A 25,963-nucleotide genomic window follows, 5' to 3' on the forward strand; every position below is an offset into this window, starting at 1 on the left:
TCCGCCTGAACGAGGATATGCTTCCCTCAGAGACGGGGCAAAGGCCCTCAGTTGTAACCTGATGGCCCACAATTCCAGCCTGTTGATGTGCCATTTGGTTTCTGATGAAGACCAGAGGCCACTCACCTGCAAATCCTTGCAGTGAGCGCCCCAACCTTTCAGAGACGCATCCGTGACCACTAAGGCCTGAGGCCAAGGAGGCCAGAAGGGTTCCCCCGCCATGAGATTGCTGTACGTGTTCCACCTCATATGGTTGTTGGGCAAGAGATAGCGTTCGCAGACTACCTGGCTGGAGAGGTGATCCGCGAGTGCTCCCAGATACTGAGACCACTAGTCCCTCAGGAGCCATTGAAGGGATCTCATGCACAGCTTGGCCTCTGGCACTAGAAAAATACAGGAGGCCTTGAGACCCAAAAGGCGGAGTAAGGAAGCTGCTGGTAGGGTGGCGTGGTTCTGAAACAAATGCACAATCTGGGCTATATTGCCGACGTTTTCTTCGGTAGGAAAATCCTTCCCTACCCAAGTGTCTAGGACTGCTCCATTGAACTGAAGCCGCTGAACTGGTGTCAAATGGGACTTCTTTAAGTTGAGGGAGAAGCCCAGCCTGTGCAGTAGTAGGCATGTGTCTTCCAGATGAGATCAAACCTGCCCTGCTGACTTCCCCCGGATCAGCCAGTCGCCCAGGTATGGGAATACATGGACCCGGATCTTCCGAGGTGAGCCGCGACTACCGGTATGAGCTTGGTGAAGACCCTTGGAGCTGAGGTCAACCCAAAGGGCAGCACTTTGAACTGATGGTGCTTGTCCCCTATGAGGAACCCTATGAACTTCCTGTGTATTGGCACAAAGATAAAAGCCCCATGCTGGTCTATCGACACCGGCCAGTCCTGAAATTCGCGAGCATGGAGAATTTCTCTCAACGTCACCATGATGATTTTTTCTTTCCTCAGGAATTTTAGAGCCCTGAGGTCTTCCTTGGGTACCAGGAAATACCAGCCCGATCCTCTCTGTTTGGGAGGTACCTCTTCCACGGCACCCTTCAACAACAGGGCTCTCAGTTCCTCCTGGTGCTCCTGTCCTAGTTGGATTGGGTGAGGTGGGGGTCTGTCTGGTGGTGTCTTTAGAAAGGGCAACCAATAACCCCACCAAATCAACTGCAGGGCCCAGGTGTCAGAGGTTATCTCCTGCCACTGGGGCCAAAGCTTTGCCAACCGCCCACCAACCGGTGCATCGTGGGAGGGGAAATCCAAACAGCTTAGAGGGCGTGAGCATCCCTGCCGCTGTTGCTGCTTGTTGGCTTTCCGGGACATGAGAATTGCCTCTGCCCCTGCCTGGCTTGCAGGAGCTGCACCTTCCTGCCATAGGGTATGCAGCACCTAAAGCCCCTTCCTGTGGAGGCAAAGCTGAAGGAAGGCTTGGCCGACTGCGCCACTAGGCCCAGTGATTTAGCAGCCAACTTGTACTCTTTAAACTTTTCCAAGGATTCACCAGCTTTCTGATCTAAAAGCATGTCTCCCTCAAATGGCATGACCAGCAACCTGTTCTGAACATTCAGGGAGAAGCCAGACGTTTTCAGGTAGGCCTGTCACCTCATTACCACTGCTGAACCCATTGCTCAGCCAACGCGGTCTGCTACGTCCAGGCCTGTTTGCAATGACTGCTTGGCTACCTCCTTCCCATCCTCCACCAGCTGTATAAATCCGTCCTGCATGGAACCCTCAGGGACGTATTCAACAGCATGTTCAACAGCTTTCCACAAGCCAAAGGAGTATTTTGCAAATCCACAGGCTATGTTTGTGGCTTTGAGTGCCATACTGCCAGAAGTGGACACCTTTCTGGCCAATGCGTCTCGTCTGGTGGAAATAGTTGCAGCCTGTATAACCAACCATTGCGTGGAAGGGTGTGTGGTGAGGAAAGAAGGGTCTCCTCTTGCCGGCCTATTCTTCCCTGTAAAATTGCCATTTACAGGGGGAATAGTGCAAGGGTGCTGCCATAAACTCATACCCTGGTAGAGATGTGGTAGACGCCTTCAATCCAAGGGTGTCGTCAACCCTGTCAACCAGAGCCCTGAACTTGACATTAGCACGAGTATAGGGCTAGATTTGCTGCAACTCAAGATCTGGCAAAGTATTCAGGCCACCAGGAGGAACTGCTCCTCCTAGGATCTCAAACCAGACTCAACAACCTCAACAAATCATACCAATCTTTCTCTATTGACGGCAACAACATCCCAACCTCCAACAACGTCAAAACTTTAGAAATTTATCTCAACTCCTCCCTCACTCTGACCAGACAAATCAATGCCACCTCATCCGCCACTGCCTACACTTGTAAGCTTATCAATGCGTGTAGACCCTACCTCTCAGCCCCTAACTGCATTATGCTAGCCAGAGCTCTTGTACTCTCGAAAGTCGACTACTGCAACGCCCTATATCTGGGCACAAGCATTAAGAACATCAGCAAACGTCAAATAATCCAAAACAATGCACTTAGATCAGCACTGAACCTCCCCAAGTATGACCACATATCAAGCATCAGACGCTCTAATCAATGGTTATCCATACCTCAAAGAATCAATTACAAAACGCTCTCCCTTGCACACAAGTGTCTACACAACCAAGCACTCAGATACCTATCAGACAACTTCTCGTTCCACACTCCATCCCGCCTAACCAGATCAGTCTCAACACAAACCTTAATCATCCCTAGGTTCAAGCTACAAAAAACAGGTGGCACCAGCTTCACCGTACTCGCATCTAAGCTCTGGAACTCCCTCCACACCACGCTCAGAGCTGAACCCTCCTTTTACCGCTTCAGAAGCGGAGTCAAAGCATGGCTTCATGCCAATGAAAAACAACAGCTATACTCAATAGACAACTAGGAGTATTAATTTCCCACTCCCTGTACATATTGACCCTCTCAGATAATTTTCTAGGCTTTCACCCGCTGTACATAGATCTGTACAACCTGAACATGTGCTGCTTTGTATTAACCCTTCTGTATTGTATTGTATTGATTGATTGATTGATATTTGATTTCTATCGCGCTCGTACACAAGTGTTTCAGAGCGCAACAAGGCAAGGGAGGGGAACAGGGGAGAACAAAATAGCGATCTTACTAGGCCCAGTGACATTGAGAACGCGCAAGTGCATGGGAGAGGGGGAGGGGAAAAGTGCATGGAAGTGGGGGAGAGGTGGAAAGTGCGAAGCAGAGGAGAAACAGATAAATAACAATAAATAAATAATAAAGGCAACAAACAGTGGTAAATTTGCAAGTGCTAGGTTTAAGGCAGCAGACAGGGTAGGTCCGATAAGTGCAGGAAGAAAAAGGGGGGGCTGTATGGGTACAGATACAGACCCCAGTGCAAGGGGTGGCCCGGAGGAAGTGCGGGACGGTGACAGGATGAGCAGGTACCTGGGCCCAAAAGACAGAGGATGGCCAGGTGCAGGGTGCCAAGAGAGAACAGATCAGCAGGGGAGAGAGGGAGCGAAGGCAGAAGAAAAGAGGAAGGTCTTGAGGTGCTTCCGGAACCAGAGATGGTTCTCCTCAAGTTTTAGAGTGGCAGGGAGGCTGTTCCAGAGGGAGGCCCCAGCCGAAGACAGAGATCTACCCCCAGCTTGTTTCTTAGAAAAACGACTGACCCCGAGTGAGTTGGAGGTAGAGGAGCGAAGAGCTTGAGAGGGGAGGTATTTTCGGAGGGATAGCTGAAGGTAATTTGGACCCAGGCCCCAGAAAGCCTTGTGGAAAATGCAGAGGGTTTTGAATTTAATCCTTGCATCAACTGGGAGCCAGTGAAGAGATTTCAGAGCTGGAGAGATACGATCCCAGGGCTTGAGGCCAAGGACAGGTCTCGCAGTCCTGTTCTGGATTAGTTGCAGAGGGCGGAGAGTAGAGGCAGGTAGATTTAGAAAGAGGCTATTACAATAGTCCAAGCTAGAGAGAACCAGAGCTTGAGATACCATGAGCTTCTGGGGGAAGGAGAGGAATGGCAGAGTACATCTGAGGAGGTGCAGTCGGAAATTTGACTTTTTACAGATTACTGCTCTTAACTATGTTTACCTCACTGCATTAACTATGTAACCTTGTCAAGCGCCTGGATGCCCCAGGGCCAGTGGCGCTATACAAATAATTAACTAAACTAGCGTCCTGTAAACCTTGAGCCAGGGCCAATAAATTGGCCTGATCGTCAAAATAATGGACGCAGCCGACTCCTGTGTAAAAGTGGTTGACTTGAACATCGGAGTCATCGATGCCGAAAATGGACTTCATCGGGTCAAAGAACCCCGATCTTGCTTTCAGCGCTGAGGGGCGCTCGAACGACCAATGGCGCTGGGAGCCCTCGGCCTTGCGGCCTTCCAGAGATTTATGCCTAGTAGGCGTGATGTGCAAAGGCATTTTTTGGACGTCGACGGAGCAGCCGGCTTGGGGTCAGCAGCACTGAGTGCTGTTTTTGCAGCCAAAGCTTGCTGGTCGGGGGCCTGAGCCATACCTACAGCAGCTTGCTGTTGAAACATTTCGAGCATAGATGTTTTAAAACTTTCCCACTCTTCCGGAGTGGTCGGCCCACCGAGGGCTTACCTCATTCCGAAGACGAGCTGGACTTACATTGATGGCGGTAGTGCCACTTCTTCCGCGATGAAGACGAGGTGTCAGTCCAGAAAAAAATATGCTTCCATAACAAGAGACAATGTATTTTGTTGGCCGAGGACCAACCGCCTCACATGTTGGTATTAGTAAATACAGACTCACAAACGTGACCAAAGGGCGGCCATTTTGTTGTGATCAGAATTCGACATTTTGTTTAACTTTTTGCTTCTTGCTTTCTGTTCAAACTGCTTTGCTGTAAGCTTATTCTATTCCACTATTCATCGTTGCTCATGTAAGGAGCAAGGCCACGAGATACATGTTGAAATACAACGTAGGCAATCCAGACTGTGATGCCCGGTCCCCTCCCTCACAAGTCCTTGGAAGTAAGCAGCAAGGCATTTAATCATTGTGCAGGTGCCAGTGAGTCTCGCAGATGTGGTAGAAATGGTACGAAACAAACTAATAATGGCTTGAATTATGCTCTCTTTTACGGCCCCCCTTTCACTGAGCCCTGTAGAGCCCCGGAGAGCGAGTTGACCCCTAGCACAGGAATAGAACGCAGAAGATAGCGAGGCCTGGAATGTGTCTCTCCCCTGCATGCAGCTTGCTCGAAAGAACAGGAGCAGGGTGTTCTCTATAACAAAGAATCATGTCTGCGAATCAGTAAAATTGCAAACTGTCTGGAGGTGTCATATTTGTCACGATGGTCAATCATCGAATCCATTTCAAAAGAAATACATTATGGGCGGTTTTGAATATGTCATTACTGATAGCAAGATGTTCGCTTTGTATATATGTAACTGTTGTGAAAATTCTTGCTCTCTTGCGTCCCTCGGGGTCTGGAGACACAATAAACCCTAGCTTTTGGGAATGCAACCTCGTGTCTTTTGTATCAGTTCGTGTGTGGTGATTGTGTCTTGTTTCCATACGCGAGGCTCCCCTAGGGGCCACAGCAAAATGGCGCCCGAATAGGGACCCTCCCCCACTTGTTCCATCCTGTACGTTTTAATATAAAGAAGGCGGGAAAAACGGCGAGGACGAGACGGTCGAGCCGGGATCAAGAGGTGTTCGGGGTACCCCTGTGAAAGTGATGAGACTCCTTTGCAGATCTGTACACAGCAGATCCCTGATCGACGTGTCCGGCCATAGAACAAGGAGGCGAGGATCCCGAAACGAGGCAGAGTGAGCCAAGATACGCAGACACGACGATTATTGGTTGTGTCAGTATACGGACGAATTGCATCTTGAAAGATGACTTGGTTGATCAGGTGAGTCATGCTCTGGTTCAAAGTAACCCTGATATTGGTTGAGAGTTGGTTTTGCAAAATCAAACGCCCAGGGTAATTGATTAGCCAAGGGTAAGGTTAAACCATGCCTGGGGTATTGTCCACCTGCCTAGAGAGATTTTTCCACTGCGGTAGACAATCTTTGGAAACTGGCCAGGTCGCGCCACCCATGGGGTCGCTGGCGTATGAGATGTATGTGTATGGGCGGTAATGTTTTGTAAAATTTGGCATAGGCAAACCAGACACGAAGAGGATTTACAATGGCCAAACCACGATAGTTTTGAGATTTCGAGGATAGATTTTTTGGAAAAAGTGTTGCTGAAAAAAAAGAAAAAACACGCCCTGCGGCATTTGACGTCCTTAGAGACTGGAGAAAGGAAGCTATGCTTCGCTGGAAAAGCAGGGAAAAGAATGCGTGCAGGCACACGTCAAAAAACTGAAAGGGTGAAAGAAAGGGAGGAGAATGAGTGGGATGAGAATTTGAGAAAATCAGACAGATGTGGTCAGTTAAGTATAGACAAGATATATCCACAACAAGAGTTGCATTCATCAGATGAGTTAATAAAAAAAATATTAACTGAAACTAGGCAAGAGCACCCAAAAAGAGAGACAAAAAGGACTGCACCAGTGTCTATTGCTCAGGCCCCTTCACTTGCTCAGTCCCTCCCTACTGTTCAGATCCCAGTACAGCCACAGATGATACAATCAGCACCTCCAGTTAGCCAGCCAGCAGCACAGCTGCCCACAACTCCAGCGCCGCAGTTGCCACTCCCCGCTGTAGTACTCCCCGTTCCCGTTGTCCCATCCGCACCTCCCTCCCAAGACATGCCCCCCCCCCCACCCATTGAACTTGAATTCACTGTAAGAAGAGACAACAATGCGGGAACAGAGTGGACGGGACGAAGTGAGTGCACTAGAGTAACCCGTAGTGCGATCAGCAGGGAGAGATAGCGGGAGTTACAAGAACAGGCAGCGATGTATATAGACGTGAATGATGAAACGTTGACGTTGGATTCGATGTATGATTTCAGGATAAACAATGAAAGACAGGTATTGTTGGAATGCATGGGGGAGTATTTAATGGAGATATGGAAGCAGTTAATTGGGATGGTACCGCCGCAAAGCTTGCAGGATTTGAATGCTTTGGCACGATGTAGAGAGAGATGTAGAAATAAAAGAACATGCAGACAGGCTTTTTGAGTTTAACTTGATAATGCATATGCTGAAATGTTTTCCATGCCAGGGTATAGGAACAAAGATACCATATGTGCAGCGGCGATTTCTTTTACCATCAAAACAGGCGAGTGAAAAATTTAAAATATGCATACGAGAGGCGCTAAAATGGATTACAGATCCTAGTATTCCCACAATGGAAGTGCATGAAATATTTGATCAGTACCCCTTGCCAATGAAGAGAAAAGCACTGCAGACAATGGTTGAATATTTACAGGACAGAGATATATAAAATAAACAAGCTAGCCCACCCAAATTGATGGCAATATATAAAAGAGCAATAGAACGCGGAACGGGAGAAACAGCTTCATCACTTGATTTGGGAATAGTACTGCATATGAGGGAGGGGGGAGGAAAAAGTAAGCGCAGTATTTCCTATGAGGGAAGTCCCACCTACTTTTGTACCTAAAGTAGAAGTTTATGGTGTTAATGGAGCTCCAGCGTAGGTAACGGAAGCGCATTATACAGCACAATATGTGCATGTCCCCTTCTCCAGACAAGAGGTGAATAGTATAAAACAAACAGTTCCTGATTTAAGGAAGAATCCGGCGGGATTCTATAAGGAAATGGAGTCCTATTTAAGATCATACATTTTTACTATGAATGATATAGACCTAATATTTCCAGTAATTGTGCCAGCAGACATATGGAAGCAAATAAGAAAAGTAAATGATGAAGATGCGTACGGGGATACTTGGGAGAATCTAGCAATAGAGGATAAAGATAGAAAAGCGGGTGAGAAACCATTGCCAAATATGGCAGCGTTACCTGGATGAATAATAACAAAACTAAAACCAATAGTTCCAGAGAAAAGAATTGTATGGGACAAATTAACTGCATATGTTCAAGGCAAAGATGAGTTATCCACAGATTATTTTAATAGATTTGAGGAAGTGTTTGCAGATTTCAGTGGACAGGATGTAAGCACGGAGGCAGGAAAAAGACTATTTGTTGATAACTATGTGAGAGGGTTAATACTTCCAATCCAAAACTTGATAATGACATCATAAAGTGCATGGCAAGCAAAATCATTGAGCGAAGTATTGCATATGGCCCAGTACTATGAGAATAGTGAACACAGAGAAAGAGAAAGAGGCGAAGGATAGGGTGAACCTGAAAACGCGGGTGTTACTTCAGCAGGTGGCGGAACACAATAGAGGGAGAGGAAATGTACAGGGGAGAAGTAATTCAAACATGCATGGAGGGCCTCTGGGACTGAATCAGTGTGCGTATTGTAGGGAAGAGGGTCATTGGCGAGCGCAATGTCCACACTTGCAAAATAGGAATGGGTATGGTCAGAGAAGACCGCATAGGGGACACCCGGGAACAAATGGACAGAATAGAAATAATATGCAGCAATACCAAGGAAATGGCACTCGGAATCAGGGCCAAGCTCAAAATCAGGTTGTGTTTAGCCAAAATCAGAGTGAGCGAAATAAAGGAAAAGGCGGAAACATTTTTGACACACAACCCAATACGTATTATAGTAGTGACTACACATCGGATGATGTGTTGTTCCCTCAATAGGACAGCCCAAGACAGGGGTAGGAACCAGTGTCTATTCCAGTATATCAAAAAGGACCCTACGTAGAAATGAAAGTTGGGAATAGAGAGCAAAGCTTTCTTGTGGACACAGGTACGCACAAGTGCTCAATAGACCATCACTTGGTTCCGGATATACCACTGTCAGGGCAAAGGAATATTTCAGTAGGGTTCGCAGGTACCCCAGTAATCAATCCAATGTCCCAATCAGTACCAGTAACATTAGGTCAATTTACTGAATACTGCCCATTTCTCCTAACAGAAAATTGTGGGGAGAATCCTTTGGGATTAAATGTATTGAAAAAACTGAGTGCAGTTATCCATTGCACTCCCGACGGAATATTTCTGACAATTTCGCCACAGAACATGCCAGTGTCTGAATTTTTGTCCAAACCTTTGCTGGGGCAGTTGGGTGAAGTACCAGCTTGCATATGGGCAGTGAATGACAATGATGTGGGATGCTTGAAAATAGAGCCAGTAAAAATTGTTTTAAAAGAGGGAGTAACGTTGCCACATATTCCTCAGTACAAAATTTCAATGGAGGGAGAGAAAGCATTGAAAAGTATTGTTTCAGATTTGGTAGAACTGGAGGTGATTGAAGAGATTACAGGCAGCACATGTAACAGCCCTATTCTCCCAGTGTATAAGAAAGGAGGTAATGAGGTACCGTACCGTTTCATAATTGATTTGTGCGCATTAAACAAGTGGTTGACCCTCAATTCCCATTGGTCCCGGACGTCACCACGATTTTGACAATGATACCCGCCTCAGCAGAGTATTTAAGTGTAATAGACCTTAAAAATGCTTTCTTCAGCATTCCAGTACACAAGGATAGTAGATACCTGTTTGCTTTTACACTAGGAGGAGGATCATTTACATTCACGCGCATTCCGCGCATTCCGCAAGGCTATACAGAGAGCCCGAATATTTACAGCAGGGCATTGAAAGAGCAGCTAGATATGTTAGAAATATACTACAGTATATAGATCTATTGATTGCTGCTGATACAGAGGACATTTGTAAAAAGAAAAGTACTGTCTTGTTATTGTCACACTTCGCAGCGCATGGCCATAAGCGAGTTTAAAGAAATTCCAATATTGTCGAAAGGAGGTGGCTTATTTGGGCTACCTACTTTCGAGAGAGGGGAGAAGACTGACACCAGAAAGGATAGAGAGTATCTCTGGTATGCCTATTACAAAAACGCAGAAAGGAGTCAGAGCTATAATAGGCATGGCTTCCTGTTGCCGGCAGTGGATTGTGAATTTTGCATTGATTGTGAAACCAATGGTGGCATTGACAAAAAAGGATGCTGTAATGCCTTTGCAATGGAATGAAGAATGTCAGAGGGCATTTGATCTGCTCAAAACTGCATTGTGCTCTGCCCCAGTTTTGGGCACACCAAACTATGAAAACATTTTCAGATTGTTCGTGCATGAGGATGAAGGCTGCGCATTGTCTGTCTTAACACAGGAACAAGGTGGAAGAAATAGGCCATGCGGCTATTTTTCTTCCACGCTGGACCCTGTAGCACGCGCGTTACCACGTTGTTTGCGAGCTGTTGCAGCGGCTGCTGCGTCAGTGAAACAAACTGAAGGAATGGTGTTGCGGCTCGCCTTCATTTTAATGGTGCCACATGCCATAGACGTTCTCTTAAACAGAACGCAGACGCAACACCTCACCTCTGCTAGATTGACTAGATATGAAATTGTCCTATTCGCGCCACACATCCAAATTATGAGGTGTAGCGCTTTGAATCCTGCAGAATTAATGCCACTGCCCAAGGAAGAAATAGGTGAGGATGAATCACCCCCCCCATGATTGTTTAATGATTACTGAGGAAGAAACGAAAGGAATAATTGATTTAACAGACACCCACAGAAAGAGCCAGATGGATAACTGTTTTGTGACGGCTCCTGTTTTAAATTACCTGATGGTACATCAACTGCTGCCTATGCTATTACGACACAAAAGAATATTGTAGAGAGTAAAAGAATCCCCTACAACTCTGCACAGGCCGCAGAGATAATAGCGTTAACCAGAGCTTGTGAAATTTCTGAAAATCCGAGAGTAAACATATATACTGACAGCCAATACGCCTTTGGGGTGGTACATAGCATTGGCCAACTTTGGACTGAAAGGGGTTTCTTGACATCACATGGAACCAGGATTCAACATGGCCCTTTGATTGTACGATTACTGTCTGCACTTACGTGTCTAAAGCGCCTAGCAATAGTGAAATGTGAGGTGCATAAAAAAGTAACATGTAAAGTGGGAGAGGGAAACGCATTTGCAGACAGAATTGTGAAGCAAACTGCTACTGATTTGAATACCAAAATGTTAACAGTTCAGTCAGAGGAAGCGCCCTGCATGGTAGAGAATGGAATTGCCACTGTTAAAGAGATGCAGGCAGAAGCCACTGCAGATGAAATACAAGAATGGGCTGAGAGTTCCGCAGAAACTATATCTAGAAGGTTGCTGGGTGGACAAGAAGAGTAGGAACTGTATGCTGCCCAACTCTTATGTAAATGCGATCGTCACAATGGCCCACAGTCCCACACACATTTGTGCGAAAAAGATATTTGAGCATTAAGCCACAGTATGGCAGAACAAACAAAGAAAAATGCAGAAAGACTGGTACAAAATTGTATTACATGTCTGCAACACAATGTGGGGAAGGGGACAGTGACACCAACAGGTAGTTTTGGCCCTCCCTCTATGCCATTTGGGGTAATCGATTTTGATTTCATAGAGATGGAAAGGTGTCAAAACTTGAAATATGTTTTAGTGGTTGTGGGTGCATTCAGTAAATGGGTGGAAGCATATCCATTAAAGTATTGTACGGCCATGAGCACTGCCAAAGTGATGTTGAAGGAAAACTTCTCACGGTTTGCCTTGCCCCGGTCATAGGGTCAGACAATGGCCCCCATTTTGTGGGCGCAGTGGTACTACAGATTTGCGCAGGTCTCCAGATTGACAAACGATTCCATTGCACCAGACATCCATGAGTGCCGGTCTTATTGAGCGCCAAAACAGTATATTGAAGGGCAAAATCTGTGCAGGAAACAAGTTGTGCTGGGTAGACGCATTGCCGCTAGCGTTACTGTGCATGCGCACATCTGTGCAGGCAAGAACTGGGCTCTCCCCATACAAAATCGTAATGGGGAGGCCGGCGAATGTTTGGTGTGCACCACAGCTGAGACGATTAAGGGAAGTTGAGTATCCTGTGCTCAGTACCTATTGTAACCTGTTAATACAAAATTGCGTTTGATTCATCAGCAGGTGCAGGAGGCTCTTCCATTCAGATACACTGGTCCGGGGCATTCACTGGAACACGGAGAGTGGGTTCTAGTGAAGAACTTTGAAAGAAAGTCATCGCTCGCACCCAGGTGGCGTGGACCCTACCAGATACTTTTGGCAACGCAGACTGCAATTTGTGTGGACGGGAGGAAGGTGTGGAAACATGCAACGCATGCTAAAAAGGTCCCATCGCCATTGAAAAAACTCTCTGATCGAGACGACAAAGGAGAGACAGCGGCCCCAGAATCGAAAGAAATAGTTGCCAGCTCTTTGACACAAAATCTGTCTGATCCTGAAACAAAGCCTGGAAAGATTGCTATAAAGGAGAAAAGGCAAAGAGTGCCCCAACGTTGTCCAGCAGAACCTGCATCACTGCTGGCTCACACAAAGCCTGTATCATCACTCTGGCTCCCATCATCTGTCATTGCACCGCAGGCTGACTCTGAGCCTGAGTCTGGAAGTGCACCCGCACTATTCATTGACCACACAATACCGGAGCAAGGCGATATCATTTACGGCCTCGGAAGAAGGAGTGATCAAATCTTCATTTTGTTTGATCATTGTTGCCTCTGTTTCCCAAAACGGATGAACTGGGAACCGGAGGCCTAGGGGAGAACAGCGTGAGGGTTGTGCAAATCGGCCAGCTCAAAAACGTGGCTCCCCGGTGCTATCTGTGAAAAGAAGAAAATAATCCATGTGCAGATCACCCCTCATGGACAAGAGGGGCTCATATGGTACAAAGGCAATTGATAACTGCTCTGGAGTTCTTTGAGCGATGTGCAGAAGCACAGAAATCTTGCCCAACGTATAGCAATCTAGACTGTTGGAAATTGGCAAAACAATCTGTTGACATTGCCGAACTTATTAAAAACAAGAAGAGATATTCACGACGAACATTGTTGGAGAAGAAGGACCGTGAGAGAAAAATGCCGGCACCAGCTTTTGCCCCCTCCTGCACCACTGCTAATAATGAGTTAAATGTAGAGACTGGAAGGTTATAAAAAAAAGATTGCCGAAAAAATTGTATGCTGATCTGAACAATAGTCGTGTGTGATGAGCATATTAGCCCCGATAATGACAGTACTGGTATTATGGTACTTAGAAGAAATACACCCATTAGAAGTGCTCTTGCCTGTTAGAGACATCTCCACTACTGAAAGCCCGGTCCATGTGATTATTTACACTTTGTCCCATATGGAAGAGAGACACAGGGAAGGAAATGGAAATAACACATTACTGCTAATAAGGAATATGACTCACTCAATTTTGAGAAAAAATAATTGTTGGGTGTGTGCTCACTTGCCACAGCATGGTGGTAAGGGAATAGGTTGGTATGTGCAGCCACTGCCATTGAGCTCTGCATGCTATGCGTCCTTAAGTGCATTATATTATGGAAAATGGAACAAAAGTGAAACGGGTCAATTAGAACAAACAGTAATGAATTTGAGGAAATAATTATGAAACCTGTAGGTTGCTCCATATTTCATAGAACACGATTAATAACACCAGTAGCTATGCCAAGAGATAGATTATTCGTGCCATATAAATCATTTGTAATCAGATTTCATATGAACCTAGAAGTAAATAAAGATACAGTGCCCCCCTCCTATACAGTAAACTACAGTCCACGCTCTTTCCCCTTTTGCTTAAAGAACAAGGGCTCATATTCAGTGGGGACTTTCACTAGGTGTATGAATATAGCGTTCCTTGACAGAGAGGAAGAACCAGTGTATGTAGGTGACCCTGTCTATTTCATATGTGGAAAAAAGCTTATCCCTGGTTACCTAGAAACTGGGGGTGGGGTGGGGTACTTGTTACTTGGGGCTCCTGTTCCCGGGAGTGTTTCTTTCAAAAACAGCAGATATAGCCAAACTGTCCAGATCAAGGCCACAGCGAGATGCGGAAGGAGGATTGATCGCAGAAGACATAGCAAAATCATTTATACCATTTTGGGGCCAAGCAATAAACTCTTATAACATAAGACAACTGTCCAGAATATTAGAGAAAACAATAAATGGGACAACGGATATATTATACAATATGACATTATAGGAAAAAGGAATTAGATTAATGACACTCCAAAATAGGATGGCTCTTGATGTAATTTTGGGTGATCGTGGGGGAGTTTGTAAAATCGTGGGATCAGCATATTGCATATTTGTAAGTGACTCCTCCCCTACGATTTTCGAGGCAATAAGAAAGCTGCATGTTTTGAGCTCTGATCTCCACCACCTGGAAGGAAGTTGGGAATTAAACATAAGCTCCTGGTTCTGGGAAGTATTACACTCATGGGGATGGAAACTAGTTGCGATCCTAGAAGCAGTGCTAGGAATATTTATGACATGTTGTTGTTGTATACACTGCATCACAGCAGCATTCTGGGAAATGAGTTAGTGGATCTGGCGGCGGGTGAGGGTAATAAACCCAAGCTTTTGGGAATACAACCTCGTGTCTGGCGTATCAGTTCGTGTGTGGGGATTGTGCCTTGTTTACATACGCGAGGGTCCCCTAGGGGACACAACAGAGGAATAGCTCCTGGAATGGGACCATTTCTTGGTCTTTTTGCAATGTTGTTCCTTTCCCTTGTCGATGGTGGGCTCCGAAGATCTCGGCCTCCGAAGATCGGACGAGAGACCGCGCTGGAGATTTGGTGAACGGTGGGCCCAAAGCCAGTTTCCCGGCCCTCTCACGTAGGGACTTTGGCTGCTACTTTGCGCACAATGCGGAGACCTCTGTGTCGTGACTAACACCTAGACACCAGAGACAACATCGTGGAAGTCGGTCACAGACATTTTGGCCTCGCAATCGCGGCATTGCATGAAGCCCGAAACCGGGTGAGACATTGCATTGAGGTTTTCTGTGGAAAAGTTGGTACAAAAAAACATTAAGTAAATTCGAGCCCTGTTCCTGATGCAGCATGCAAAAAAAAAAGGAACTGAAGCATGGGGCATAGTGACATGCTATATATACGTCGCCTCACGTCACTTCCACAGCAAACGATCGAGACCCGGGCAAGACGGATCAATGACCGAGTCGAGGTCCACTACGTCCCCTGGCGAAAGGTTTCAGATTAGCAGAGCTGGATGATGGGTATCTATCAAGATGAGGAATCTGCGGGAGAAAAGAAATACATTGAAATAATACTAAATTTTGACTGGAACAGGTCCAAGACTCATGGTACAAATCTCCCAGATATTCACTGAGCTCTAGTGATAAAGGAAGGGCTCAGGTTAGCCAGAAAAGGGTGCAAGCCAGCATGGACAAGTGATCCAAAAGGCTTTGGGAGCCAGCTTAGGACTTGTGTCTCACCAACTATTACTGATGGAAGACTGGCTAAAATTCGCCCAGGGCATGGAGGAGATCGGGGGAGCAGGAGAGCCTATGAGACAAAAAAGGGGGAAGGAAAAAAGCCTGTAGGGCACAAGAGGCCCAGGCCCCCCCTGGGCACACCACAGAAGGTGAAAGGTGGCAAAAGAAGAGCAGTGAGGTCCAGAATAAAGACAAGCAGGTGGCAGGACATATCCTCAAGCAGCTCAGGTGAGCAAGAGGATAAGGACTGGCAAGGTCATTCAACGAAAGAGGAAGTGGAATCGATGTAGTCCTCCAGTGAAGGGCACAAAAAGGCTCCTAAGAAAAGGAGGGTCACAGAGAATGAGGATGAAGACAGGTATGAGTTTGACCCAGATTCGCTCAATCACCCACGATCATCTGAGTGGGAGCCGCCGAAGAAAATCGTGGCATATCTCAAAAACCGCCTCAGGACGCCTCTAGCGAAGGAAGCTAGAAATAAAGTAAGGTCAGAATGCTCTAGACTGCACCTACCGGAGGGGATTGCAGAGACCGAAGAAATTAATGTTTGGATGGTCACTTTCATGAGTAGATACATCAAGGATGTAAAGAAAGGTCTAGATAGATGTTGGCGGTCATGCCAGGATAAAATGTTGAACATTGTGGGATGACTCACAAAAATCCTACAGATAGCTGAAGAAGCGAAAGGAGAAAAAACAAGGCCATCGACCCAGTGGTTTTGACGGGATGGGCTCAGAGAGCCATCGGCCTGTTGGGGAATGCCAAAAGTGTGATCACAGCTGCAAGGCAGAGATCCATTTTAGTAAAAATTGACCCACACCTAAGCGAACTGCCCACCTCAGAAGCGGTGTGCTGGCAGCCAAGGGCAAGCTTTTCGGGGACTCTTTCATAAAAGAGATAACGAAATTCGCCAATTTCTATACCGCCTTGGATAAGGCACAAGCATCCCGGGAAAGGGTCTTTGGCAAGCAGGTTTTCAGGCGGGCTGGCAGAGGCTTTGCCAGCAGCTACACCAATGGCAGGTCCTTCGGCAATAAGAGTAATTGGAAGGAACAGGGTGACCGTAAGCAGAAACCATTTTTCCCCTCGAGGGGTAGGGGAAGAGGAAAGGGCTGGCGGCACACAGAACAACAGCTTAACTCAGGTGACCAAGCACGAATGATAAGCAAAGAAATTCCCACAGTAGGTGAGAGGCTAGCGCGAAACTTAAAGAACTGGCATATCATATCCAGATTTGCTTTGGTTTTGGACACAGCCCAAGTTTTTCACATAGATTTCTATACCCTACCGGTACAGACGAAATGCCCAAAACAGTTAGTGCCAAGCGAAGAAGACCATCAGTTTTTAGATGCATAGATAAGAGGGCTAGAGCGAAAGGCGGCCAATCGGACAGGTGGCGAATACTAGAGAGGGCTTTATAGGCAATATGTATTTGGTAAAAGGAAAACATAAGCTGAGGCCGATTATCATTCTTAGCTGAACAACTTCATTTTCTACAGGAATTAAAAAATGGAGGGAATCCCCCTCCTGAGGGACATTTTACAACAAGGAGACTGGTTGGCCAGGATAGACCTCAGGGATGCCTACTTACGGGTTCCCATTGCAGTGGAACACCAGAGATTTCTGAGGTTCCACTAGGCAGGCCAAACATGGGAGTTCACATGCCTACTGTTCGGTCTAGCATCGGCACTGTGGTGTTTCAGCAAGTTGATGGAACCTGTGGTGACCTACCTCATGGAACAAGGTATCCGCCTGATTATATACCTGGATGACATATGCACAATGTGTCAGGACAGGAATTTGATCAAGGAACAAGTGAATGCTACGATAGAGTTACTTCAACATTTAGGCTTTTTAGTAAATTGGGAGAAATTCCAACTACAACTAGAACAAAACATTCCTGGGATTTGTGGTAGACACGAACAAAGGCACATTGAGTTTACCTCTGAACAAAGTGAACAACATCAAGAAAGAGATCAGGAGTATGCTAGAGTACAAAATGATGTTGTTGAGAAAGATTGCCAGACTGGTGTGGTGGTTGGCTTCATCAGTTCAGGCTATATTCCCGGGACACCTCCACTACAGGGCCTTGCAGAGGCTGAGGATTCAGCACCTCCGGCTGGGCATATTTTACGAATAGAGTTCCGATATCACAGGAAGCAAGAGTCTAACTGGAGTGGTGGCATGAGCATATGGATGCCTGGAACTGGAGAGCAATGTTTGGCTCATCCCAGCACCTGATGATAGAGTCAGATGCCAGCCGATGGGCTTGGGCACCTGTTGCAGGGATCTGTCGACAGGAGGCAGATGGTCAGAGCAGGAATTCAACTGCCTAGAATTGTTAGCAGGGTCGTTTGCAGTGAGATGTTGGACCCAAGAGAGAGCACAATGCTGTGTTCTCCTCAAGATGGACAACGCGTCCGCAGTGAGATAAAACAGATTGGGCGGCACGATACCCAGAATGCTGGAAAATAATTTTGGCAGCTATGCCTGCAAAGGAAAGTGTCAGTGACTCTGTACCTGACAGGGCAGGAGAACGAGGTAGCCGACTGGAAATTCAGGTTCCTCATAGATGCAAGCAAATGGAAGCTGGACGAGAGAGTTTTTCTGGAACAGGTGGCACGACTGGGACCGTGTCAGACCGACCTCTTTGCATTGAGGTTGGACAATCTGCTATCTCAGTTCTTCAGTTGGAGACCAGAACTAGAGGCGGAAGAGACAGACGCTTTTCTCCAAACATGAGGTCCGGACACAGAATATGCATTTCCTCCATTTTGAATGATAACAAGGACATTGGTTCAGCTAAGGTGGCAGAAGGTCTCTCTGATTCTCATCACTCTAGATTGGAGGGCTCAGGTTTGGTTCCCCAATCTCTTGGCGATATCACACGGCAACCCGATAGCTCTACCGAAGGACAAAGGGGTTGCCAGTCACCCGCTGGTACGAGTGGGCAGCTTTAACTGATTGCATGGCCAATTTCAGGGGATCCTGGGCTAGGCTAGGACTATTGGTCGAGGCAGAACGCATTATCGAAGAACCCTGGGCTCCAGGGACTCGAAAGGCTTATAACTCAGCTTGGGCAAAATGGCATAATTGGTGTATGGAAAGGAACGTGCATTCCTCTAGAACAGATGCAGTACATGTGGCCAATTTCCTTACACAGATGGCAGCTCCAGGGAAGGTTTATAGGACCGTTAACACGGCATGCTCAGCAATCTCGGCAGGCCACCCGCATGTCGAGGGGCTAGCGATAGGTGAACATCCTTTAATATACATGCTATTGAGAGGAATGATTCTATTGAGAGGAATACAAAATGAACAAGTCATCCAAAGCGAAATACTCCCAACTGTGAGATGTCGCTAGAGTATTGAAGTTATTTTCAGGTATTTTCAGCATGGCCTGATAACACAGATTTATCCACAAAGGCACTGACAGCAAAATTGACAATGCGTCTATGTCTCTTATCATGTAAGAGAGTATCTGATGTGAGAGCGTTGGAGGTTACCGGGAAATTGGTATCTCTAACGGGAGTGAAAATATATATTACGAAGATGACAAAAATGGGTTTGAGTAGTGTCTTATGACTCATTCCCGAGCCAGCCTAAATTATGCCCAAGTTCGATCCTTAACGGCATACGAGACATGACAAAAAATGTGAGACTCGCTGGAGTGTCTCAATCGCTCATAGCAATACGCAGATCATTCGGGGCAGTAACCCCGGCAACACTGGCGAGATGGTTGAGATGGGTGATGTAGAAACCTCGGGCATCGACGTGGAGAATTATGGCACACACTCAGAAAGGGGCTTGATAGCATCTAAGGCATACAACATAGGAGCATGTTTAGAGGATATCATGAAAGCAGCAGATTGGTTGAATGAGTCGCCATCAAAGACTTTTTATTTTAAACCAATTGAGAGAATTGCAACGCTGCTGGTAGGTAAGCTTTGAACAAGCATAATCCGAGCCTCGGGTCTTGACATAGAATTCAGATTTTCAACACTAACGTTACAGAAAGTCATAATTCTATTAAAGACACAGAGGCAAAGGATTATCCCACCCTAATAATCATGGATGATAATGCACTGTTTATGATGATGTTGTAAGATATTGGACTGTTATTATTGATGATGCTATGTCACGATTGCCCAACCGATTGAACCAGTATTTTTGAGATATGTTTTTTGTGTCATAGGTTCCAACGCAGACAGCAAGGCATCAGGGACCTGAAAGGTTGGCTGGACTTGAAATCATAGTTCGTGTTTACCAGTTGGGATGCAAAAGTTATGAGGATCAGTAAAAGAAAGAGGATAAAGACAAGATGGTGTCAGTGTTTATGGGACTGATAATGTGCTCATTCGTTTAGAGGATTCACGTGTTGAGGAAAGGACCAATAATATATAAACTACCAAAGACTCCAAGTAAATGGGAGTTGTAGTTTGTATTTTGTTACTGTATATACTATTGTTTGTTTATTATGGCTGCTTGAGAAGTAAAGTTGAAAGAAAGCATAATCCTTTGCCTCCGTGTTTTTAATAGCATTGTGACTTTCTGTAACGTTAGTGTTGAAAATCTGAATTTAATGGTCTGAACTACTTTGAAGTCAGTGTAAATATTCCCGAGAATCCTTCAATTTCTTCTTTTTCCTATTGGAATAACATCTTCATTTTAACTAATGATCTATTGAACTAAATCTTTGTATTGTAATAGAATTTTAAAAATGCAATGAATACGGTTTGTGACAGGTTAATCCAATGAAGCAGCATATTAATAAGGCAATAATAATAATAGCTAATGCAAGCACGCTAGCTGCCACTCAATATAGTGAGGAGACATAAAAGAAGTCTACCAAGAATATGTTCATGCCCAATACATAGGACATCACTCTGGCAGCTTGCCACCTGAAATTGTGTTTTGCACAGCACAACCCAGTTTGGCTAAGCAAATCCAATGTGTACTGACCAGCAAGAAAGAATAGAAAAACCATCCTAGAAGGAATAGAAAAACCATCCTAGAAGAAATAGAAAAACCATCCTTAGAGTTACATTTGTATTTAAGCAACTCACAAAAAGCCTCATTCTGCCTGTGCACACCATTTTCTGATGGTGGTGGCAAAGACTTCCTGCCCAGTGAGGAATTTCCATTTGAATGTTATGAGTGTTCCCATGGGGCGGGGGAGCAGGGAGTCCCAGACTAAGTAAGAAAGCCACCTTCTGATAAATGGGAATCAGTATCAGTATTCTCTTCCCTGCTAAGCGACTTGAGGTCTCCTCTTTTTTTTTTTTTTTTTTTACACAAGTAAAAATCAAGCGCAATCCAATGAAATTAATGTGGCAACAGCATCCATAACATTATTCAACTTTTTTGTGTCCGAAAAAATTTAACAGAAAAAACAATTTCATGTTCAGTCTTTCGTTAAAATTGATTAGCCATTGACAGCAAACTCATTTAAATTTCCACACCACTATTCAAAATGCATGTAGCACAAATCCATGCCAGAGCATCGCATTCAAGTTGTTTTTTTACTGAATAAGAGATTATTGGCTGACGATTAGATAAATTCATATCAGTGAGAGTCCTGCTACAAACAATGTTTTACCACTTTTGTTTTTGATAACATACATTCTAAAAGAAAGTGCGTTACCTGTACGCTAGAAAGGCCAGGATATGGGAAACCTCTTGAGAAAAAAGGTTTCCACAGTTTAGAGTTGCTAACATCAAACTTCATGCTCATCGGAGAATCATATTGTTGAATGTTGAACCAGATCTAAAAGAAAAAAGATTTTTGTTACAACAGTAGCCTTTGCTAAGTGATTAATTAAACATGTGTATTATGTATGCATGAAGAGCTTTAATAATAGATTCTGGCATGGAAAGTTGAGAAGCACAGGACTTCTTGGATCACCATTTCCCATGATGCTTCGGGGCATTTTGTCCAGTCATATTGTCCAATGTTTAAATCACATCCAAACATCATCAATGTAATCACTTCTAAAGGTGGAGGTGGATTACTTGCAAATAATTTAGTTATAAACATAATTAAAGGGCCGGATCCATTATTAATCTAGATCAAGTGACAACCAATTTAGATCACAAAAACAAACAGCAAAACTCATCGTCCGCATGAACCCAGCCTACATCCTAGGTGAGGCCTGTCTCCCACAAAAAAATGTAGCAGGACTGTTTCAAATGTCGGAGTGCTCAGCGTATCTTTTTTTCTTCCCTTTATTGTGTTATCTGTACAATAGATTTACACATTCAATTTCCTATAAATCCATATTTCATGTTAAAATACATTACAAATTCAAACAAGACATCTCATACAGCTACCCATCTCTCAGGAAACCCACCCTCATTTGTGCCTGCACAACTTTCCAGAATGACTGCAGGCATTCCCACCAAACATGAAACAAATCTCTTACAGCTCCACATTCCCTCCAACAGCTATCCGAAACTAAGGGATACATGGCGTGAATCCTTTCCGGGGTAAGTGCCATTGAAATAACATTTTGAGCCCCATTTCCCTCACTTGTATTGAACGTGTTATTTTGGGGATTAGTGCCCATACATAAGCCCAGTGATCTTCCGGTATTGCTGTGCTAAGTGTCTTTCCCCACTTTTTCATATATTTCCATTGAACTAGAGGTATATGGTCATTAAGATGTTTATACAATGTCAAGATCATTTTCCTCGTGCCTGTGTGGGTTGTGATAAATATTTTGAATGGTGTCAGTTGGCACGTTGTCGCTAATATGATGCTTGGACCATTTAGCCAGTGCTTCATTTGATTGTACCAAAATCTATCCTCTTCTTTCAGTCCTATGTCCCTTACACATTCCTCAAATGTCCAAAGGGTGTGCCCCAGAAACATATCCTGAATTGTTTTCAATGCCCCTGGGATTATACCAGTTTAAAATCCTCCCTTTTCGGCCTGCACGGTGCACCAGCCACGTTCCAACGCATTATGGATAACATCCTACAGCCCAATTCTGATTCCTGTTGAGCTTACATTGACGATATTGTCATTTATAGTAAAACCTGGGAGGACCATCTCTTCCATCTTTATACCATCATGAAAGTCCTCAAGAATGCTGGCCTAATTGCTAAATGCAGATCGGCACAATCAGCCATGAAATACCTTCTTTTTTTTGTAGGGAATGGGAATGTACAACCACAACACGAAAAGGTAAAGGCTGTCTTGTATACTCCAACTCCCAAGACCAAAAGAGATCTTAGGGCTTTCCTTGGTCTAATATGATATTACTGTAGGTTCATCCCTAACTATTCGGCTAAAACAGCCCGGCTAACAGATAAACTTAAAAATGCCGAACACCATAAACTCCATTGGAACGATGACAACGAGATATGTTCTAAGATCTTAAAACAGACATTATGCCAAAACCCAATCCTAAAGGTAGTCTACTTCCCGAAAGAGTTTGTGCTTCAGTCAGTCGCCTCTCTTACAGGGTTAGGAGCCGTCCTGCCCCAAATTTGAGATGGACTAGAACACCCCATACTATATACCAATCGCAAGTTATTCCCTCATAAAATAAACGACTCTGTGGTAGAACTAGAGGCCCTACCCATCAAGTGGGCCATTATCCATCTTAGATATTATCTATTGGGATGAATGTTTACACTGGTTACCGACAACTCACCTTTAGTTTGGATTAGCCAACTTAAAGAGTCCAACCATCGGTCATGTAATGGTTTCTAGACCTACAACCCTATTGTTTCACAGTGGATCACCAGAGGGGAAAAGACCAGGGAAACGTGGATTTTCTTTCCCGGTTCCCCAGTGAAGCTACATCACATGAAGGAAGGGCATGTGAGAAACCCGAAGGTCTCTCCCTAGCTTGTCACCTGGATGGGGTGTCCTTGGGGAATGGGACACCGATAGGTGAGACACAGTATCCCTCTTCTTTCAATACCTTTTACCCATAATACCAGATAGGATATTCGACGCAGACCTGCAAAACCTCCACAGAGAGAATCCTAAGACCAAGGACAATAGCCCAAGTGTGCTGCAACAGATGTCAACGGTACACGGAGTGTGCCGACTGATAAGTGGGAGCGAGGGAAACTCCTGCTACCGTGGTACCAGCCTTGCCTCCAGTTACGAGGAAAGCTAAACAGTTCATCATAGCCAGTGATTAGAGGTTGTGTGCAGTATCTGTTTGTTAACTGCACAATTTCCAGACTTGGCTACTTGGTCTGCACAAGAGGGGGAGGCATAGCCTAGAACTCACAGTGTTGTTCTCTTAAAAGTACTCCCCTATTTTGCCAATAAGGCCCCCCATGAACATAAAAGGGGCTGGCACTATCTGTATAGACACCATATTGTCTGAGACATCAACTGTATAAATATGGCAAAATTGCCATATTGCCATATTATGACGTGAATACACACTTACGTTTTCGGCACTGATCAAGCAACCCACACTTTGAAGTGGGCAGAAGGTATCATACTGCCCATAATAACGCCCATTACTGGGGTTCCATATGATATACTGATTTTGTTCCAGGCTGAGCACATAAAACGTTGGTCCCTGCGAAGAAAAAGGAACAACAAAGCATTAGGTGCAGCTGTCAAATTTGTATTTAAAAAACCATTGTTAAGCTAAACAGGAAAGTGGAAAAAGAACAAAACGGAAAAGCATATTACATACATGCTACAAACAAGGTGCTGCACAGTCTATTTGGCATGCAAACATGCTAAGTCGGCAATGAGTAAGTATCAGTTCCATAGAGGACAGTCCGTTGGGGAAGAAAAACGTCTTCAACGTCTTGAATGGAATCAGAGAAGGAGTTGGTCTAAGCAATAGAGGAAGGGATCTCCAAACATATATATAACATTCTCTCAGGGTGTATTTGGATTGGGGACTGGGCCTCTGGACAGCTTCATACAACACAGACATCCTTAACGAAAGACTTTGCTCAATCCTTCGTCTTCTAAAATTGAGCAGGGCTCACATTTTGTAGGGTGAATAAACATAATTTCAGGAGAAAAGAAGGCAGACGTCCGATTCTCACATTCAAGCCCTGGATACATACGAATTAGTAAATATGGTCTATGATTAGACTTAAATGTTAGTGCGAGTGCTGTGAAAAATATGAAAAAGGAGTACCAAGCCCAGTGTGCATTATGACTTAGTAATTTAAGCATACCACCCTTTTTTCACAAACAGTTGACAAAAATCAATATCTGTAGTGATTCGTATGTTGCTAAATGCTCGGATTTAATGCAAAGCAGCCAGGAACTCTCAAAGGTAATATTTTTCTGCTTCCCCTTACACCCAGAGGTATTTCAAAAGAGTACAATAGCAGTGCACCTGACTGCCCATCTTGGAATTACAGCCTTTTATCAGAAACTAATGCCAGGGCTATTCTAGGTTTTCATATTGTGTTTTGCAAAGTAAGACATGTATTTTTCTTGTTATGACTTCAATATATATTGGAATTGATTATTGGAAATGAACACTGGTAAATTATAAAAAGAGCCAGTTTGCCATTTCGGTACCATGACATATTTTCCTTTTTTTATTGGCTATTTTTGCGGAAAAGATACAATTTCATCTCTCAAAATATCCTTTATTCTAGGAAAGGAACCCATTCAGATTAAAATCAATTCTATGGGGCTCATTAGGAGTTCCCAGGTATCCCGCCGGTAATTCTGCCGGGATACCGGGGAGCTACCGTACCGTCTCTGCCGCCCAATATCCTGGTACGGTGCTGGTGATTCAGGCATTTATCTGCTGGTAGGGGCCTGATCTACTGTGAGGTCAGGCCTGCCGGTAGATCAGAGCCCCTACCGGCAGACATGAGTTGGGCAGTTGGAAAGGTGCCGGTATGCATTGTTACTGGCACCTTATTTCTGGACCGGCCAACTCATAATGAGTGTCTTTGTCTCCGAGTACTAATTAACAGAAAACAGAAAAAGAAATCTGTTTCAGACCATGTCGTCGGGTCTATGGTCCTTACTGCGGTCTATCAGAATCTCTGCATCGCACCGCAAAGCCTACCCGAGCCATACACATATCTGGCAACACAACTCCTCTCACCCATATAGATGAAGAGGGAGAGAACTTGGCGTATGATTCGCTGGGTACTCTTGTTGAATTTAATGTTCCTAGTTCACATTTTTAGTTACGACGCACGTCTTTTATCCCTCATTTATCACCCATAGTTAGTGCCACTAAATCAGCCTTAACACTCCCAGGTTATCATCAGATCCTTAAAGAAATACATCTCCAAACCCCAATTTTATTTAAATACATCTCATCCTGGGTAACTCTTAAGTCATATTTAATGCCCCCTTATTATTATTATTATTATTATATTTATTCAGCGCTGGCCTAGCTTCGGGAAGCAATGCAGCGCTTTACAATCATAGGGGGAAGAACACAGTGAAGGAAGCAGAGAAACAGGAAGCTAACAGGGGTAGTGGGCAGTGGGCACATTAGCACAACGGGATCTACAAGCAACTAGGGGAGGAAATAGTGGGGGTCTCGGGCTCCTTCAGGTACTGTAAAAGCGACCCCCATTTGCCTTCTTATTACTTAATGTGTGCTATTGCATCCTGCACAGCAGTTGTTACCTGGACAGGAATATTTCACACAATATGAACTCTCCAGGTCTCCTCAACGTTATCATGTTTGAGCACCGCTATGCGCATCCATTATGCCCATGGTGGTGAGCCAAAGACATAT

The 25,963-nt window shown here is 44.9% G+C and overlaps 1 protein-coding gene across 2 annotated transcripts in view; it reads right to left on the minus strand.

Moving 5' to 3' along the window:
* The window catches only part of CC2D2A (coiled-coil and C2 domain containing 2A), a 1,164,962-nt gene that overhangs the window by 17,634 nt on the left and 1,121,365 nt on the right, over positions 1-25,963 (minus strand). For both annotated transcript variants that reach the window (XM_069631936.1, XM_069631935.1), the window contains 2 exons: positions 23,669-23,803; positions 20,899-21,021 (listed from right to left, as the gene is read on the minus strand). In XM_069631936.1, the coding sequence (XP_069488037.1) occupies positions 20,899-21,021; positions 23,669-23,803 (258 nt within the window). The remainder of the gene's footprint in view (positions 1-20,898; positions 21,022-23,668; positions 23,804-25,963) is intronic.

Source organism: Ambystoma mexicanum, chromosome 6q, assembly GCF_040938575.1.
Source record: "Ambystoma mexicanum isolate Mex_15411 chromosome 6q, UKY_AmexF1_1, whole genome shotgun sequence".
Classification (NCBI taxonomy): Eukaryota; Metazoa; Chordata; class Amphibia; order Caudata; family Ambystomatidae; genus Ambystoma; species Ambystoma mexicanum.